This window comes from Myxine glutinosa, chromosome 12 (genome assembly GCF_964187855.1).
Source record: "Myxine glutinosa chromosome 12, kmMyxGlut1.1, whole genome shotgun sequence".
NCBI classification, from domain to species: domain Eukaryota; kingdom Metazoa; phylum Chordata; class Myxini; order Myxiniformes; family Myxinidae; genus Myxine; species Myxine glutinosa.
Genome location: NC_136272.1, coordinates 106349449 through 106370901, shown reverse-complemented (window position 1 = coordinate 106370901; position 21453 = coordinate 106349449). Strand labels below are relative to the sequence as shown.

At 45.6% G+C, this 21453-nt stretch overlaps 1 protein-coding gene across 4 annotated transcripts in view; it reads left to right on the top strand.

The window, feature by feature from the left end:
* Positions 1-15659, top strand: part of LOC137416257 (high mobility group protein B2) — a gene marked incomplete at its 3' end in the record, with an annotated part of 39409 nt that extends 23750 nt beyond the window's left edge. For 3 of the 4 annotated variants that reach the window (XM_078766168.1, XM_078766169.1, XM_078766167.1), the window contains 2 exon segments: positions 13129-13280; positions 15514-15659. In XM_078766168.1, coding sequence (XP_078622294.1) covers positions 13131-13280; positions 15514-15659 — 296 coding nt within the window. 4 annotated transcript variants of the gene reach the window in all.
* Positions 15660-21453: the final 5794 nt, after the last annotated feature.

The window sequence follows — 21453 nt, the reverse complement described above, 5'->3', positions numbered from 1 at the left end:
TACAAGGATCAAACAATTGTTGACATCCGACGCGGGTGGAATTATTTTCCTTGATGCCCCTGGTGGAACAGGCAAAACGTTTTTGATCAACTTGCACTTGTTTTTTTGTACTCTGTCAAAGCATCTTTGGGCTTCTTGAAAAGCGCTATATAAAACAAATGTATTATTATTATTATTATTATTAATTTTGGCACAAGTTCGTTCACTACAGCAGATTGCTATGGCAGTGGCCTCATCTGGAATTGCTGCAACTTTGCTCACTGGTGGCAGGACTGCTCATTCTGCCTTTAAGCTGCCACTCAACCTGGCCCACAATGAGAGTCCTGTGTGCAATATTGGCAAAGGATCTGGACAGGCACAGGTTCTAAAGCAGGCCAAGCTGATAGTATGGGATGAGTGCACAATGTCTCACAGACTTGCATTTAAGGCTCTCGATCGCACCTTACAGGATCTCAGAGGTAACACTAAAATCATGAGTGGAGTCACACTCTTGCTCTCTGGAGATTTTAGGCAAACTCCACCAGTCATTCCAAAGGGTACACCTGCTGATGAGTTGAGAGCATGCCTCAAAGAATCCTATATTTGGACACGAGTGGAAAAACTCTATCTTTCTACCAACATGAGAGTTGCACTTAATAGAGATGTCTCAGCAGGCCAGTTTCCAAAGGTTTTGCTTCAACTGGGCAATGGTCGGCTACCAGTAGACACTGACTGGAGTTTTTTTTTTTTTTTTTTTTTTGTATACTGAATCGAGGCTCGTGAAAGAGCTGACATTTACTTCACAAACAAATCAACCAGACAAACAAAATATATAAAAAGAGGGAGCGGAAGACAAGAGAAGGGGAAGCACACAAACACTTGAGAGCACACAACATTTAAGAGCAGGGAGATGTGTGGGAAGGAGAGGGCTTGGGGGGAGGAGGCGTGGGAACGGGGGGGGGGGGGGGTGGGAGCAGTATAAAACACAAGGACACCAAGGACTTCCAGGACAGAAGTTGTTGGTATTTCAAGAAAGTGGAATTGGGGTGAAATTAGCAGGGATAGAAAAGATCAAGGTTTTGGATGGGGGAAGATAAGAGATGGTGGTGAACAGCTGTTTTAAAGACCTGGAGGGTTGAGTGGGATTGAAGAGAGTGAGGGAGTTTGTTCCAGAGGCGGGAGAAAAGAGGAGTGAAGGTGAGCAGAGAGTCTTGATTTTGGCAGTTTAACCATAAGAGGGTTGCAGGCAGATCTTGTGCGACCTGTAGGAATATTTGCTGGACATAGCCCAGAGAGAGCTGGGGGGGCAAGGCCAGAGAGCAGTCGGTAGAATACGGAAAGACCACCAACCTGCCTGCGGTGAGTGAGTGAGAGGCCCTTGGAGTTAGCTTCATCGCAGGAGATTCCAATGATTCTGAATGCTTTGGTTTCAACAGCGTGAAGACGAGCTAGGTGTGAGGCAGGAGCACCAGCCCAGAGGGGAGAGCAGTATTCCATTGAGCTGCGGATGAAAGCCTTGTATGTGGTGAGGAGCTCAGATGTGCCAAGGAAGGACTTCGCACGACGGAGGATGCCCAGTCGGCGACTGGCTTTGGAGGCCAGATTTGAAATGTGGTTTTCCCAGGAAAGATCATGGCAGATAGTGAGACCCAAAAGCTTGAGTGACAGAACTTCTTGGAGAGGATTATTCAGAAAGTGGATGGGAGGGTTGTCCAGTCGGTCGTTTCGGAGAGACATCGTAAGAGTGTGAGATTTGTCAGGATTGAAAGACATGTTCCACTTGTATGCCCAGTCTGTGATTTTTTCCAGGTCTGCAGAGAGTGAGGAGGCTGCAGACTGCCGATCTGAGGGATGAGGAATGGAGCGACAGAGAGTAGAGTCATCAGCAAAGAGATAGAGAGGATTTTCAAGAGAGTCAGAGAGATCATTGATGAAGACCAGAAAAAGCACAGGGCCCAGAACACTGCCTTGGGGAACTCCAGCCTGAACAGGAAGAGGAGATGAGAGAAACCTATTCAGGGCCACACGTTGACTACGACTAGAGAGGAAGTCCGCCAGCCATGCGTGGAGATTTCCATGGATACCAAAAGAGGAGAGTTTGGTGAGCAGAGCGGGGTGCCAGACCGTATCGAAGGCACGTGATATGTCAAGGGAGACAGCTCTAATTTCCTGTTTGGCATTGAGGACCTCCATCCATTGTTGAGAAAGCAGAAGCAGCATGTCCAGAGTAGAGTGACCAGGTCTGAAACCAAATTGATGATCAGAGATCAAGCCATTGGAGAAGAGGAAAGATTTCATATCTGAAGCAATGATGGATTCCATGACTTTGCTGATAATTGGGAGAAGGCTGATTGGTCTGTAGTTGCTGGGATCTGTTTTTGCACCTTTTTTGTGCAAAGCGGTGATGTTGGCAGATTTCCAAGCAGATGGCAGATGACCTTGAGCAAAAGAGAGGGTGAAGAGAACAGAGAGAGGGAATGAAAGAGCGGAAGAACAAGATTTTAGGACCCGTGGGCTGATGCCGTCAGGTCCAGTTGCAGAATCAGAGTCGAGGGTTGACAGAAACTTTTCCACCTTGTCAGGAGGAAAGGACACAGAGTCCAGGAGGAGCTGGGTACGACTGGGTACGGTGGGTACAGAGAGGGATGGGTTTGGGACACAAGATTTAGAGGCAAACACAGAGTTGAGGCATTAAGCTTTATCACGTGCGGAGTCAGCCGTGTGGCCGTTTGAGGTGAGGGAGGGGATGGAGGGGGAACAAACACCAGAAACAGATTTGACCAGACGCCACCAGGATTTGGAAGAGGGAGACAGATAAGAGAGTTCTGTCCTGAGAACGGAGAGATATTGTTTCCTGGCTCTCCTGAGGGTGGACACACTTGTTTCGGGCTTTGTGAAAGGAAATGAGATTTCCTTCCGTTGGATTTGCTTTCCAGGAGACGAAAGCAAGTTATTTCTGGGCAATAGCCTCACCACAAGATTCCGTGTACCATGGACGGGAGGAAGGGTATGACAACTGAAGACGAGATAGGATAAATCTGTGCATGAGAGAGCAATTTACTTTGGAAGAATTCCCAGGATGAGTTGATGTCAGAGGCGGTAGAGATGGGAGACCAGTCCAGATGATTGATGGCTGCTTGAAGACAGTGCCAGTTGGCCTGAGTGAAATGCCAGACTCGTCGACGCTGAGGAGGCTCTCTGAGAATGGTCAGAGAGATGTCCACTTTAACAAGCACATGCAGACATTTTCAGGGAAGTTTGTCATAACCAAGTCCAGAAGAGAAGATGCTCCGTTGACTGAGATCCGGGTCGGGAAATTGACAGATTGTGTCAGTCCCAGTGAGTCACAGAAGTCCTTTGCTGAAGAGCCATGGCTGGTGAGAGAGGTACCCACACCCAGCCACCTGGCATGGTGACAATTGAAATCACCACATATGAGGAAGAGAGAGTTGGGATGGGTAGATAGAAGTTGGTCCATATTATCAGACAGCGAGATGTAGATGGAGTCATCTAGGGCTGTCAACCGATCCGAGACCGGGACGAAATCCCGGCGGTTTCGGCTTTCGAGACGGTCTCGGGACGGTCCCGAGATAAATTGACTGACGCAATTTCTCGGTAAAAAAATCCCGGTTAAAATTCCAACTTCTTGCAGATATTTTCCATAATAGAGGCATTTATTGAGCCTTGCTTTCATTACTCTGCTTCTGCACAAGCATCATTTTTCGCAAGTGCAGCTGAACTGACACAAACGATGATAGATAATGTGAACTCACTGTTCCAGGATTTTCCCCTTGTCAACAAACAATGCACTTCTTAAGTCATATTTATAAGCCTATAATGCATTTCGGATTGTACACGTTGTAGTGGTTAACTTATTCACATGTCGCGGTTAACTTATTCACTTGTCGCGGTTAACTTATCTGCATGTGACGGTTACCATTACGAATGTTTGGTCGAACCCACGCACCCGGACGTTTGGTTGTGTCGTCATGACTCACGCGCGGCTGTTGGAGCCACGCCCTCCGAAGAGGGTTCTTGGTTTTCTATAAGCCGTTACGACTTCCGTTTTCGCTAGCAGTTGCTGGAGATACCTGTACAATAAACAACCTTTTGTACCTAACGAAATTGCCTCTTCTTATCGTCTTCGGCAACCGCTAAAACGTAATATATAAAGTACACTATTTCCTGACATCGCTTTTCGCTCTGCTTTATGTTGTCATTATCCATCGTGTTAGACTGAAAAAATGAGTTTAATGTTCGTTTTGTACGAATTAACTTAAAGATTCCAGAATGAGTTCACATTCAAACTTTTCAATGGCTTTTTTAGTTAATTTGTTTCTATCTTGGCGTTTAAGATAACGAATATGATAAGACAGCATGGCGATAACAATTGTGAAGATAAGGACTCGGGCCGTGGGGGGGGGGGGGGGGGGGGGGGTTTGATGGTTTGAATGTGAAAGTATTTTGGTTATCTTATCTCCACTTTAGGCCTGATAAGTTGGGTAGTGGGACGTGCGTCAGGTCGGTGAGCACGCTATATTGAACGCTTAGCGTTAGCGATGGCCGATCATCTGCATGTAGGCGGTGTATTTTATTTCATCCCGGTAAATGGAAGCTAAGTCGGAATTTAAGTACTCAACATCAGAAATGAATTTTTTTCATTGTTGTTTATATATTGTAATGAAATTCCATTATTTCTGAAGCCTTTTTTTAATTATTATTTTTTAAAATGTATTTGTCAGGAACCGAGCCGAACCGAGATCCCGTTATGAAAATTGAAAATTTATCGAGACGGTTCCGAGACGGGATTTTGAATCTAGCTAACAGCACTAGAGTCATCACTGTTTGGTGGGCGGTACAACACACATATGAACAAAAGGTGGGAGCGAAGGTGTCACAATACCCCCAAATTATGGAACAATCATCAACACATCTGAAGAAATGCTATTAAAGGTTTATCCTAGCCTCTCACAGAATTATAAAAACAATGAGTGGCTTTGTGAACGTGCCATCCTTGCTCCCAAAAATGACATTGTGCAGGATATTAATGCCACCATCATTCAACAGCTACCAGACCAATCCACATGGTACAAGTCAGTTGACACTGTAGTTGATCTTGACGATGCTGTCAACTATCCAACAGAGTTTCTAAACTCTCTTCAGCTCACTGGTGTTCCACCTCACAATCTGCAACTGAAAGTGGGAGCCCCCATTATGTCGCTACGAAATTTGGATGCACCAAAACTCTAACGGTACAGAACTCGCTGTCAAAACTCTTATGCCCCATGTGATCGAATCCACCATTATGACTGGTTGTGCCAAGGGAGAGGATGTTTTTATTCCATGGATTCCCATCATCCCAACAGATATGCCATTTCAGTTCAAGCGCCTTCAGTTTCCAGTGAGACTATCATTTGCTATGACCATCAACAAGTCTGAGGGACAGTCTCTCAAGGTTGCTGGAGTTGAACTGACAAGTCCATGTTCCTCTCATGGTCAACTCTACGTTGCATGCTCACGTGTTGGGGCAAGCACACATCTTTTCATCAGAGCACCAAACGGCAGAACAAGAAATGTTGTCTACCCCAGAGCTCTTGCTGACTAAAATACATGTCTGTTAATATTTTACCTAGGCAGCGCTGGTGGCCCAGTGGATCATGTGCTTGCTTGCCACACAGACGATCCGCGTTCCAATCCCAGCAGTGGCAAAAATTTGTGACGCCACCGAATGTGGTCCGTTCTGAGATATAGTCCTTAAATGGATTGAACTTGGACCTAAATCACCAACTCACTCACTCTTTTTTAACTTAAATGACTTAACTTATAGTAGTGGGGTGGCATAGCTCAATATATATCCACAATCGTTCATTTTTGTGATAGAAGCACCAAATTCGGCAGATGTCTCGACAAATATATTTAGAACAAATATGGATATTGGGGCATCAGAAACTCGCTCCCTGGTGGCCATAGCAGCCATTTCATTCATAAACGATTTAAAAAATATATAAATACATTTAAATACACATTAAATTAGAAAAATACAATTAGACACACACAGTCACACACACATTTTCTGCGAAGCTACCCTCCACAGCCACCCCCACCCACCGCTAGCAGGCCAGCCAGCACATGCGTCATGCCACAACCAGTGCAGTCGACTGTCCATCAAGGCATGTTAAACATTTTATTTGAACTGCAATAACTATTATATAATATAATCGTTACACATGTTGAACACCATAGGTAAAGTGTTATACATCTGGCCCGGTGTATAAAGAAGTGAATCAGGTGAGCGATTTTAGCTTTCTAGCTAGCTAAATTAGCTTTCTAGCTAGCTAAAGTAAGCCAAGCTAGGCTGGCTAGCTAAATCATGCTTTAAAGTTAACTACATTTGGCGTAGTAATAGTAGTAGTAGTAGTGGTACTAGAAACTAGAAAGAGTATTAATATCATACTAGTAAAATATAGAAAGAACTACTTGTTCTAGTGCTTATTATATTAGGATTAAAAAACAAAATGTTCTTTCTGACAATTTCTGAATCTGTGGTGCTTGTATTATTGCAGATCACATAATAATCAAGATGGTGGCAACTAATTGACTATGTCAAAAAGGTTTCTGCTAAAAGACACAGGGTGTCCAACACCCTCGACATCTTCCAAATCAGCCTGCAAACAAGATAAACTGGGCACTGTGTGTCATCTGCCAAGAAGACCGGAAAGAGAAGCTGACTGATCCAACACTGATGAAGAGGAAGGATGCTGGGAGTGCATACACGTCTTTAGCTGAAAGTCTCCTGAGACTGAATGAACTACCCGGAGATATACAGATAGAGATACTAGATGAAGGAAATGGGCTTGAAGCTGCTCTTGTTGACAACAAAGCTCAGTGGCATCAATCATGCAGGCTGGCCTTCAACAAGAACGAAGTTCAACGGGCCGAGAAGAGAGCTCTGAAAAAGTCTAGCAGTACAGGTGACGATGACACCATTGCAGTCCCAAGTAAACAGAGAAGGGGACGTTCTAGCACTGAGAACCCAGCAAAGGAAGCACTCTGTTTTTTCTGTTGCAAGCCAGCTGGCACAGATGGTCTTCATGAGGCAGCAACGTTCCATCTGGACAAGCAAGTTCGGACATGTGCAGAGCTCTTACAGGACACAGAACTGCTGGCTCGACTAAGTGCAGGAGATATGATTGTGCTTGAATCCAAATATCACAATAAGTGCTTGGTGGGCCTCTACAACCGTGTCAGAAAACACAAAACTCAAGAAAAGCAGGGAACCGATGAGGAAAAAATGCTATCAGGAATCGCTTTTGCTGAAGTTGTCATGTACATTGAAGAATCACGTTTTGATGACAGCACTGCACCAGTTTTCAAGCTGGCTGATCTGGCTGATCTGTACAGGTCAAGGATGGAGCAGCTTGGCATTATGCTTGAATCTAAAGTAAACACCACAAGATTGAAGGAAAGACTTTTGGCTCAGATCCCAGACCTGCAAGCTCAGCCCCAGGGGCAGGATGTTCTCCTTGCATTCTCTGATGACATTGGTGCAGCCCTGACTAAGGCATGTGAATGGGACAGTGACAGTGATGCTGTGTACTTGGGCCGTGCTGCAAACATTGTACGTCGCCACATGTTTGAGCTGAAACCCTTCACTGGATTCCATGAAGGCTGCCAAAGAGATTCTGTGCCGAAGCTACTCCTGGCACTGGTAAATATGGTCCTTGAAGGTCCAAGCATCAGAGACCAGAGTGCATATCCAGCAAAGTCAGCAGCCTTAACCATCGCACAACTGCTTAAGTTTAGCAGCGTGAAGCACAGGCGGCTTGAAGGATCCACATCTGTCAACGTCAGACACAATGCCACTCAGGAAACACCTGTTCCAATGTATATAGGCCTGATGGTCCATGCCCAAACCAGGAAGAGGGAAGTTGTGGAACGGCTTTCACATCTCGGTGTCAGTATCGCATATGACCGTGTGCTTCGTCTGTCAGCCCAGCTAGGAGAAAGTGTCATACAGCAGTACCACAAGGATCAGGTGGTCTGCCCTCCTAAGATGCGTGGTGGCGTCTTCACAACTGCTGCGGTTGATAATATTGACCATAATCCTAGCTCAACTACCTCAAAGGAGTCCTTCCATGGCACAGGTATCTCACTCTTTCAACTCCCTGCCTTTGCAGGTCAAGGAGTTGACCGCAGTATTGCGATTGTTGGATGTTCAAACTGTTACAGTGTAATTGTTAGTATGTTCACTGAACATTGTTAAATGGCCTTTGGTAATACAGCTACAGTGTAATCCACTATATCACACCATGTTGTTAGATTTCTTTAATTTAATATTGTCCTACATTGGAATACATTTTTTTTCACTTTAACTGGTCTTTAAATTATATTTGTGGTTCTGAAAACATGGTAACAGCAGCTTGGGGGTGACCAAAGTGTTCTATTCCAGTAACCGTCGTCGATAACTGTGACCGGAAGGGATAACTCAGTCATGGCTGTCGTCTACCGCCCTCCCAAACCACACCCATTATTCCTGTTGTATACAAGTTCGAGGCTCGTGAAAGAGCGAACATTAATCACACAGAAAGACAAACCGACACATAAAACATATAACATAGGGAGCGGTAGACAAGATGGGGAGAGAGGGGGAAGGACACAAACACAACATTTGAGAGCAGGGACCGAGAGACATGGAGACATCGAGAGATCTGAGAGAGGGCGAGGGCTTTGGGGGGGGGGGGGCGTGGGAAGGGGGCAGTGGGAGAGGTATAAAACATATGGACCCTGCCAGGACTTACAGGAAAGAAGTTGGAATTTCAAACAAGGTGGATCTGGGGTGAATTAGCGGGGGTAGAACGGGTTCAATCAACGGGGGTTCCTGTCTGACTTCTCCTACTTTCTGACCCAGCTATGTTCCCTCTCCCCCTCAATCCTCCTCCTTGGTGATTTCAATATCCACATGGACTCCACTGACTCCACAATAACCACTGCCTTCACTGATTTACTCACCTGCTTTAACCTCACTCAACATGTCAACTTTCCTACGCATATCCGTGGTCACATTTTGGACCTTGTCTGCTCCATTGGATTAATTTTGCACCATCTCTCTGGCTCTGACCTCACCCTCTCTGACCACTTAGCCATCACTATGACCATCAACATCCCAACACCAAGACATTATCGCACTATCAACTTCCGTAAGCTAAACGCTCTTTCACCTACCTCATTCTCATCCACCCTCTCTGAAAAAATGTCCACTTCTCCCTTCATTGACCTCCACACCCCTTCCGACCTCACTGACTACTACAACCACACTCTCTCCTCCTGCCTTGACCAGCTTGCGCCTGTGAAAACCAAAACAGTTTCTTTCACCCATTCTGCTCCCTGGTTTACCCCTGAACTCCGCCTGATGAAAACTCGTGCTCGCCAACTTGAAAGACTCCGCAATAAAACAGGTCTCACAGTTCACTCCCAAGCCTACAAAGACCACCTACAACACTACAAAGATGCCCTCTCCCACGCCCGCCCTGCCTACTACTCTCAAATTATCCACTCTGGCTCCGGAAACCCAAAAGCACTCTTCTCGACAATAAACAAACTCCTCCGCCCCCTGGACACCACCACCCAGTCATTCACAGTAGACAACTGCATCTCCTTCCTTTCTTTCTTCCAATGCAAAATTGACAACATCCACAACAGCTTGACCACCGCCGCACCCGCTCCCCCTCCAACCACCTGCCTCCCCTTATCCTGCCTTCCCCTGTCTCAATTCTCCCCGGTCTCCCCTACTGACCTCTCTGAACTCCTCATAGGAATGAAAACTGCCACCTGCACTCTTGACCCCATCCCCTCCAGCTTTGTCAAGGCCTCCCTCCCTACTCTCTCTCCACTTATCATTGCAACAATAAATTCCTCCCTGTCTACAGGCATCGTCCCACCATCCCTCAAAATTGCTGCTGTTACCCCCATTCTAAAAAAACCTGGTCTAAACCCTGACACCCTAAATAACTTCAGACCCATCTCCAACCTACCCTTTCTGTCAAACGTTTTGGAACGCGCTGTAGCCGCTCAACTCAAACATCACCTCTCTGCCAATAACCTGTATGAAACATTCCAATCCAGATTCCGCTCCAACCACAGTACTGAAACTGCTCTCCTCAAAATCACCAACGACCTTCTCCTCTCCTCTGACGCTGGCAACCTCAACATTCTCGTCCTCCTCGACCTCAGCGCTGCCTTTGACACCATCGATCACACCATCCTCCTCACCCGACTTGAATCCACCTTTAACGTTACCGGCACTGCCCTCTCTTGGATTAAATCATACCTCTCTGACAGACGCGTTCATCTCCATCAATAACTGCAAATCCCCCACTGCTCCCCTCCCCCAAGGTGTCCCCCAAGGTTCAGTTCTTGGCCCCCTCCTCTTCATCTTTTACCTATCCCCCCTCGGTCACTTAATCCGCCGTCATGGTCTCCAATTCCACTGCTTCGCCGATGACATCCAGCTTTTCATCTCCACCAAGTCCATCTCCACCTACACCCACTCTATCCTGACAAACTGCATCTCTGAAATAAAATCCTGGCTTCAAATCAACTTCCTCAAACTTAACTGTGATAAATCTGAAATAATCATCATTGGCCCAAAAACGCTCACCAAATCCACCCATAACGTTGCCCTCAACATCGACGGTATCCCAGTATCCACCTCCCCTCTCATCCGGAATCTTGGCGTCATCTTTGACCAAACCCTCTCCTTCGACAAATACACTAAACAGATCACAAAGACAGCCTTCTTTCACCTGAAAAACATCGCCCGTCTCCGCTCATCCCTCTCCTCCACGGCTGCAGAAACCCTCATCCACGCCTTCATCACCTCCCGTCTGGACTACTGCAATAGCCTCCTCTATGGTTCACCCTCAACAATCACCAATAAACTCCAATACATTCAGAACTCCGCTGCCCGTCTACTCACCCATTCCCGGACCCGTGACCACATCACCCCCGTCCTTTACAAGCTTCACTGGCTCCCCATCTCCCAGAGAATCCAGTACAAAATCCTCCTCTTGACCTACAAAGCCCTCCATAACCTGGCCCCATCCTACCTGGCTGACCTCCTCTCCAGACACACTCCCACCCGCAACCTCCGCTCTGCTGGTACCAACCTCCTGACCCCCCCCCCCCCCCCCCCATCTGGACCAAATTCAGATCCTGGGGGGATAGGGCCTTCTCCATCGCTGCTCCCACCCTCTGGAACTCACTACCTCACACCATCAGAGACTCCTCCTCACTCACCACATTCAAAACATCACTAAAGACCCACCTGTTCAGCACTGCATTCAACATTCAACCCACAGCATTTAACCCCTGACTATCACTTCTCCTTCTCCCTCCTTTTGCTTTAAATATTTCCCTATTGATTCTTGTCTTTTTGCAATTGTTGTTTTCATGTTTTGTTATGCATTATGTTTTGCACTCTGTCAAAGCGCCTTTGGGCTTCATGAAAAGCGCTATACAAAATAAATGAATTATTATTATTATTATAACCGCTGGCAGCCATTTTGGAAAATTTGGAAAATGGCTGCCACTGTCATCAGAATACCAATCTGCAATGCCCCAATATCCAGATTCATTCAACATATATTAAGCTATAAATGTAGAAAATCTGGCGCTTCTATCACAAAAATGAACGATTTTTTAGCTATGCCGCCTCACTATAGCAAGTTCCTATGTTATGTACATATAATTACATACAACATTAACTACATAACTACTTGCTATAAGTCAAGTCATTTACTTTCTACATATTTGGAACCCGGGTAACGCCGGGTACCTTTGCTAGTATATATATATTTTTTGTATTCACGATCGAGGCTCGTGTAAGGGCTAAAAAAAAAAAAACATGAACCCATTCTGTGACTACAAGCCGTTTTCATAATTTTGCCCTATGGTTTCAGACTTGTGGGATGGTTTCAGACTTGTGGGATGGTTCCAGACTTGTGGGATGGTTCCAGACTTGTGGGATGGTTCCAGACTTGTGGGATGGTTCCAGACTTGTGGGATGGTTCCAGACTTGTGGGATGGTTCCAGACTTGTGGGATGGTTCCAGACTTGTGGGATGGTTTCAGACTTGTGGGATGGTTCCAGACATGTGGGATGGTTCCAGACTTATGGGACACCCTGTATATACGTTTATATGCATAGTCGAGGCTCGTGGAAGAGCGAAATTAAGTCTTCAATCATACACCGATGTCTGCAGACAGACAGACAGTGAGCCAAATGCATTACCCTGCTTTGCACTTCACTCAAGGGGTATAAATAACAACATGTAAACTATTTTAAGTACAACTAATAACAACATGTATATTTAAAATAGGGACTTGCTTGTGGATCGTCCTGTATTTATTTTATTGTATGCGAGTCAGATGTGACTAAGTGATGAGACAGATTTGCTTTCTTTTTTTTTTCATTGAATGTTGACGGGCACTTTGCAGATGAAATATCAGTGATGTTTTATTGATAAAATGAATCTACTTTTATGAACTGAAACCCTGTTTTAACCTCTGATCTTAACTCAAAAGGGAGGATTAATTTATAGATTAATTTGTAGATGAAAAAGGCTAAAGATACTGCAGTACCTTTCCTTTCATTCCGTTCGGTGTTTGGTTATCAGGTGTCTCAGAAAGGGCAGTTACCCCCTGTCTTTTTTTTTTTCCTTTAAGGAGAAGGAAGAAACGCAAAGATTATAATCAGCGAGTATCATTCAGTTGAACTTGAGCAATACACAATTTTATCTGTTACTAATGGGCTTTATTTATTTTTAGCTATGGACCCGTTAAATATACCACCTACCAATAGCCAACAGACGGTTCCGCTGTGTGCCGATATCAATTTTGTGAGATAAACACGGACTTTATTTGCAAACCAATTTGGGGTGGAGTGGTCACGACCAGTAATACCTTTTTTTGGCTTTATAAGGGTTTTTGAAACTTGCATCAATTAACAGAAGGATGACAACGATTAAGTTATCAAACTTGTGAAACCATAATGTTAATTATTCGTTATAAGGAAAATCTGCAAATAAGTGCATATAGTACAAATACACTGCTTGTATAAACACAGTCTGTCTTTTTTTTTGATTCTCTACAGCCATGGGTGGTAAGGATCCTTATAAGCCAAAAGGCAAGATGTCTTCGTACGCGTACTTCGTTCAGACTTGTCGTGAGGAGCACAAGAAGAAGAATCCGAGTTCTTCAGTGAACTTCGCTGACTTCTCGAAGAAGTGTTCAGAGCGGTGGAAGGCAAGTTTGTGTGTTTGTTTTTCCTGTGTCAGTAACCCGCTGCCTCCGTTTGTCCAATTAGTGTTTCAGAAGAAATTGAGGTGGGAGAATTGAGACGAGTCGAAGGCATGAATTGTGTGCATTGGTTCCGTAGTTTGTGCCCGATGATTGTACCTTAGCCTACTGATAAATTGATTAAATGTGGGCAGAATGATGTCTCAATGTTGTACTCGCTAGTACGTGCAAGTGCGTGGGAGTTGTGAATCCAGTGTTTGTAATGCAATCTCAGGCGATGACAGTTTTTGTTGAACATTAATGTGTGCCTTCTCTTTAGTTCACATTCCAGGATGCCTGGTAGTCCACACTTAGAACACTTACTTCCTGGTGCACAGGCATAAGAAACATCCCTTATCAGGAAGTCGGTATACTTCCTATTTAGTAGGGATGGCACGGGCCATTCGGTTGAATAAAAAACAAATCCAATCCACAAAAAAATCATTAGTAATTTTTCTTTACAAACCAATCGGCTTGTTCTTGTCACCCACCCAACTCATCCACCTCGTTTTGTCATAATCCGTCCACAGCTTTTTGAAATATTGTGTTATACATCGTTTTTGGCCCCATCTCGATGGTGAAGAATCACTTAATTTTTTTTTATAGTATCCGGATCCACATCTTCACCAAAATCCAATAAATTAGTCCTTGTCACACACCCAATCTGTCCACCAAGTTTCTTCTGAATTAGTCCATAACGTTTTGAGATATCCTGCTCACAAACAAACAGGGATGAAAGAAACAACATTCATACACCTTTGGTGGTGGAGGTAATAATCCCTCTTTAATGAATATACTGTACATGCTACCGCAGCATAGAGAAAGTGCTGTGATGTGAATCCTGTTTATAGCTGTTGGCTTATTAAGTTCCGTAGTATTTAACCCTTTCTTTTTTTGGCAATACAGTACCGTACTTTTAAACCAACACTAAGCAGGGTCAAATTGGGGTTAAAGTGACGTTTGTTGTTCGATTCCACAATTCCACAATTCCACCTTTCCGTGTACACCGAGTACATTTAGTTTAGTGTTCAACTCATTCTGTCCATCTGTTTCGGAGTACATGAAGTTAAACAAACCTCCAGACTCTTCTCAAATTATGTTTAGTATAACCAACCACCTTTAGAGGCCATTTATCCCCACAGAGCAGGGGTTGGCCTTTTTCAGGCACCACGGGGGACAATTACCGCTTTGCGGGGAAAAATGGCCTCTAAAGGTGGTTATTTTTTATATATATATGGTCCCCTTTTTGAAGCAATGTTTTATGGCCGGATGCCCTTCCTGCCGCAAACCCTGTTAGTCGCCTCTTGCAACACACAGGGAACAAGCGTTACGCCTAGGTCCCCCGTCGGTGAAGTGATGAGTTGACAAAGTGGAAGACGCAAGGCGGCCATCTTAGGGTTTGACTTGGCGACCCAATTTTCAATAGCGTTCTCCCTTATGCGTAGATACACCCACACACCAGATTAGAAGCTAGCAGTTCGTTTATTTTCCAAGATATTTCGCTCACAAGGTTCAGACTTACATGGCGGCGGCCATCTTGGATTTTGACGTGGCGACCCAATTTTCAATAGCGTTCTTCCTTGTACCTCGATACACCCACACACCGGATTAGAAGTTGGTACTTCGCTTATTTTTCAAGATATTCCGCTCACAACGTTCAGACATACATGGCGGTGGCCATCTTGTATTTTGACGTGGGTTGCACCCACACACCAAATTAGAATTCGGTCCTTCGCTTACGCACGTACGCCCGCCGGCACGCACGGACGGAGGGGAAAACCATAGTTCCCCTTTCGCTCCGCGGTGCGACGGGGGACAATTACCAGTGAACTGGTACTCAATTTGCCGACCTCGGAAGGATGACAGGCTGAGTCAACCCCACTGGCGTTATAAACCTTGGATGAGGCTGCACTGATCTTGGAGAACCTAGTAATTGTACCCACAGATGTGTAACTTGCTGACCGACCAGGCTCCTTGTGGCTGAAGTGCATCAAGAGATGTAGCACTTTTCACATAACTAATTGATTTGTAAAGGAGGTGCAACCCCACCATGCCAATCTCCCACATCCTACCTCTTTCGCACCACCCTTCCCTTCCAGCTACTTTTGATTGAACGATGAGTGTGATTAAGTCTTTTGAGTTGAACATATCAGACATGAATCATTGGGTTGAAAATTCTCCATTTTGTGTTCCTTTGCAGACCATGTCGGCGAAAGAGAAGGCAAGGTTTGAAGAAATGGCCAAGGCCGACAAGGTCCGCTATGATCGAGAGATGAAAGGTTACTTGCCCCCTAAAGGCGAGAAGTCTCGGAAGAAGAAGGACCCCAATGCACCAAAAAGACCCCCGTAAGATTCGTTTCACGTCTTCCCTCCCGCCTTGTGCCCACGACACCTAGGATTTTTGAGGCCTGCAATGTATTCTTATGGCATGTTCATTACATTTTACAATCTTAAATTACCAAGCTAATTTGAGTTGTGCAAATTGTAAACAAAAGTCATTTTGAACTTTTTTTTTTTTTTTTTTGTATACTGAATCGAGGCTCGTGAAAGAGCTAACATTTATTTCACAAACAAATCAACCAGACAAACAAAATATACAAAACGAGGGAGCGGAAGACAAGATGGGAAGACAAGATGGGGAGAGAAGGGGAAGCACACAACCACAACATTTGAGAGCAGGGAGAGGTGTGGGAGGGAGAGGGCTTGGGGGGAGGAGGTGTGGGAAGGGGGGGGGGGGGAAGGGGGAGAGGTATAAGACACAAGGGGACCGAAATTAGTGGGGGTAGAAAAGATCAAGGTTTTGGATGGGGGAGGATAAGAGATGGTGGTGAACAGCTGTTTTAAAGACCTGGAGGGTGGAGTGGGATTGAAGAGAGTGAGGGAGTTTGTTCCAGAGGTGGGAGAAAAGAGGAATGAAGGAGTGAAGGTGAGCAGAAAGCCTTGATTTTGGCAGTTTAACCATAAGAGGGTTGCAGGCAGATCTTGTGCGACCTGTAGGAATATTTGGGGGACAGAGCCCAGAGAGAGAGCTGGGGGGGGCAAGGCCAGAGAGGAGTCAGTAGAAGACGGAAAGACCACCAACCTGCCTGAGTGAAAGGCCCTTGGAGTTAGCTTCATCGCGGGAGATTCCAATGATTCTGAACGCTTTGGTTTCAACAGCGTGAAGACGAGCTAGGTGTGAGGCAGGAGCACCAGCCCAGAGGGGAGAGCAGTATTCCATTGAGCTGCGGATGAAAGCCTTGTATGTGGTGAGGAGCTCAGGTGTGCCAAGGAAGGACTTCGCACGACGGAGGATGCCCAGTCGGCGACTGGCTTTGGAGGCCAGATTTGAAATGTGGTTTTCCCAGGAAAGATCATGGCAAATAGTGAGACCCAAAAGCTTGAGTGACAGAACTTCTTGGAGAGGATTATTCAGAAAGTGGATGGGAGGGTTGTCCAGTCGGTCTTTTCAGAGAGACATCGTAAGAGTGTGAGATTTATCAGGATTGAAAGACGTGTTCCATTTGTTTGCCCAGTCTGATTTTGTCCAGGTCTGCAGAGAGTGAGGAGGCTGCAGACTGCCGATCTGAGGGATGAGGTCCCCAAAAAACTTGGACTTATTGTGGTTGCTAGTTTGTTTTTTTGTTTTTTTCTGCTTGTGAATCGGTTGGTATCACAGTTCTACCTGTGGTTCGTTGTTTTAAGAAGAAGTGTTGTGGGAATGATGCTTGTAGGGGTCAAACCGAAAATGAATTGCTCATTCATCCGGTGATCCCAGTAACTATTACCAACCACAAGTTGAAACTGCTTTAGGCTGATGAAAGTTGAACAAGGGGTCGTTATCGCTAATTGGTTGGACATGTTTGTTTATTATGCTGTTTCAGTGTTTCATTTTAAAAATTGTGAATAATTCATTCATTCATTTTGCATGTTATGTGTAGCCGCTGGCTGCATTATTGATGCTAATGCCATGGCTCCTGCCCCAGTAGGGTGGGGCAGGGATTTGTAAATTGTCCATGGTGCTGGTGATAGCTCAGCTACTCTTTGCGAAAAACACTGAGGGATCTTTCGCATCCATCAACTAATGCCGGCAGAAGGGAAGCCCACTTGATGTCCATCAGAGCGAGAGAGCGCATGCACATTGATGCTTCGCCTTGCCTGCGAGACACCAGGATGACAGTTTATAGCAAGACCAACATTCAACCCCCAGGCTAGACGACTGGCGAGCGTGAATACCTTTCGGCCAGTGGTTCCCAAATCCAAAATTTGAAATCACATTTGCCTAATGACCCAAATGGTATTGATTGGTACCGACGATAAAAATTGTTGGAGAAAACGCTTTTGACATGAAACCCCGCCTTCTCCCCCAAAAACCTGGAATTTTTTGCTATCTGCCGCATGGCCGGGTTGTCGGCGCAAAACCGGCTTTGCTGGAGGTGACGGTGACACCCTGCCAGGACTAAAACCAACATTGGGCAAAGGGCGGATGAGCTACCGTAGGGATGCCAATGGCCATCCAGTAAGGAGATGGTGTCTACTAAAAGAACACCCGTCCGGATTGGACCTGTTCGAGTCATACCAAAGACTTTAAAAATGGTACTTGCTGCTCCCTTGCTTGATCAGCATTTAAAAGGATAGAGCACGAATAATCCCCGTGGGTTGGCATCCATGGGGAGGATGAAATTCCTCCTGAGGAAATGCCGCATTGATTGCGGTGAGAATGGCAGCACCATTGTTATGATGTTAATTGGTATCCAGAGTATCCCAAGTAGTACCGGCACTTTCCCCAAGCTCATTGGCTGTGTTTAAGGGATTGTTTCGTCAGCTTATCCATGTGTGTGCTTGTGTGGCAGCTCCATTATGAGCCTTCAATCATATATAAAACACAGTGTGTGTGTGTGTGTGTGTGTGTGTGTGTGTGTGTGTGTGTGTGTGTGTGTGTGTGTGTGTGTGTGTGTGTGTGTGTGTGTGTGTGTGTGTGTGTGTGTGTGTGTGTGTGTGTGTGTGTGTGTGTGTGTGTGTGTGTGTGTGTGTGTGTGTGTGTGTGTGTGTGTAATGTTACCGATAGACTCCTAAACGGAGAGGCTCACGTACTTGATATTTGGCACAGACATGGCCATTGAGCCTGGTAAGAACATGGCCGACCTAAAAAATTATTTCATAATATTTTTAAACCATATTTTTACCTCGGCGCATTTCAGCGAGGAATATTATGCACGGAATCTGACCGGTCACAGAGCAGCGCGCTGATTCGCTCAGAGCGATCACGTGATTTTCCTTGCCGCCATTAACTCAGTTACGCGCTCGCATGTATTTCAGAGCGAAAAGCGATTGCCTTTTTTCACATTTGAGCGAGGAACATTGCCATTCACACCACATAGGTTTTTTTGGCCCCCGTCGCTCAGCGGAGCGAAAGGGGGACTATGGCTTTCCCCTACGTCCGTTCGTCCGTGTGGGCGTGTGTGCGTGCGTAAGCGAAGGACCGCATTCGAATTTGGTGTGTGGGTGCAACCCACGTCAAAATCCAAGATGGCCGCCGCCATGTATGTCTGATGCCATGTATGTCTGAACCTTGTAACCTGCATATCTTGAAAAATAAGCGAAGTACCAACTTCTAATTTGGTGTGTGGGTGTATTTCGCCATAAGGAAGAACGCTATTGAAAATTGGGTCGCCACGTCAAAATCCAAGATGGCCGCCACCATATATATGTCTGAAACTTGTGAGCGAAATATCTCGAAAAATAAGCGAATTACCGACGTCTAATCTGGTGTGTGGGTGTATCTAGGCACAAGGAAGAACGCTGTTTAAAATCAGGCCGCCACGTCAAAAGCCAAGATGGCCGCCGCCATTTATGTCTGAAACTTGTGAGATGAATATCTTGAAAAATAAGCAAAGTACCAACTTCTAATTTGGTGTGTGGGTGTATCTCGGCATTAGGAAGAACGCGATTGAAAATTGGGTAGCCACGTCAAAATCCAAGATGGCCACCACCATATATATGTCTGAACCTTGTGAGCGAAATATCTTGAACAATAAGCGAAGTACCGACGTCTAATCTGGTGTGTGGGTGTATCTATTGGGTCGCCACGTCAAAATCCAAGATGGCCACCGCCATGTATGTCTGATGCCATGTATGTCTGAACCTTGTAACCTGCATATCTTGAAAAATAAGCGAAGTACCAACGTCTAATCTGGTGTGTGGGTGTATCTCGGCATAAGGACGAACGCTATTGAAAATTGGGGCGCCACGTCAAAATCCAAGATGGCCGCCACCATATATATGTCTGAAACTTGTGAGCGAAATATCTCGAACAATAAGCGAAGTACCGACGTCTAATCTGGTGTGTGGGTGTATCTATTGGGTCGCCACGTCAAAATCCAAGATGGCCACCGCGATGTATGTCCGAACCTTGTGAGATGAATATCTTGAAAAATAAGCGAAATACCAACTTCTAATTTGGTGTGTGGGTGTATCTCGCCATAAGGAAGAACGCTATTGAAAATTGGGTCGGCACGTCAAAATCCAAGATGGCCGCCACCATGTGTGTCTGAATCTTGTGAGAAGAATATCTTGAAAGATAAGCAAAGTACCAACTTCTAATTTGGTGTGTGGGTGTATCTCGGCATAAGGAAGACCGCTATTGTAAAGTGGGTCGCCACGTCAAAATCCAGGATGGCCGCCACCATATATATGTCTGAACCTTGTGAGCGAAATATCTTGAAAAATAAGTGAAGTACCTTCTGGTGTGTGGGTGTATCTAGGCATAAGGAAGAACGCTATTGAAAATTGGGTCGCCACGTCAAAATCCAAGATGGCCGCCTCCATGTATGTCTGACCCTTGTGAGCAAAATATCATATCATAGCATGTTTTCTGCGTGTTCCACTTTGTCAACTCACATCACTTCCCCGACGGGGGACCTAGGCGTAACGCTTGTTCCCTTTCATCTTTAGATCCATATTTTTTGCCATAACGTAGCGCATTATGGCTCTCTCGAGCTCGAGTTAGCCAATCACCTGGGAGCATGAGGCCACGTTGGCCACGCCCACGACAGGACGCAGAGTTGCAATCGATCGCTCAGAGCGATCACGTGATGTTCCTTGCCGCGCGACTATATATATATATATATATCACTCAGATCCCTCACAATCGACCACCACCACCTCCTCCTGCAATACTAAATATCGCTCAGATCCCTCACAATCGACCACCACCCACCCCCTCCTACAATACTAAATATCACCCAGATCCCTTGGAATCGACCACCACCTCCTACAATACTATATATCACTCAGATCCCTTGGAATCGACCACCACCTCCTCCTACAATACTATATATCACTCGGATCCCTCGGAATCGACCACCACCTCCTCCTACAACACTAAATATCACTCAGATCCCTCACAATCGACCACCACCCCCTCCTACAATACTATATATATCACTCAGATCCTCACAATCGACCACCACCCCCTCCTACAATACTGTATATATCACTCAGATCCCTCACAATCGACCACCACCTCCTCCTACAATACTGTATATATCACTCAGATCCCTCGCAATCGACCACCACCCCCTCCTACAATATATATATATATATAAAACACAGTTTGTGTGTGTGTGTGTGTTATGTTACCGATAGACTCCGAAACGGAGAGGCTCACGTGCTTGATATTTGGCATAGACATGGCCATTGAGCCTGGGACGAACATGGCCGAGACCATATTTGACGAGATCCATATTTTTTATTCATATTTACCTCAGCGCATTTCAGCGAAGTACCCGCTAATCTCAGCCAGTGACAGAGCAGCTCGCTGATTCGCTCAGAGCGATCACGTGATGTTCCATCCCGTCACACGTTTGCACGGAATTCAGGACCAAAAGCGATTGCGTTTTTTCACCTTTATGCGATCGTGTTTTGTGTCGATTTTGTGCGATATGAATTAAATTTTAATTCATATTTCGTGTTTACGAATTCGAATATGAAGGATTTCCCCTTTCCCCTTTCGATATCGAATACGAGCTTGAGTCGAGAGGGCGAATGTACGGGTTGGGAATGTACGGGTCTCCCTTCCCCCGCCCGGCAACGCGTGGGTCACGTTGCAACCCGGCAACTGGAGGGCGTGGGTCACAGGATCGGTGTCTCCAAAACCCGC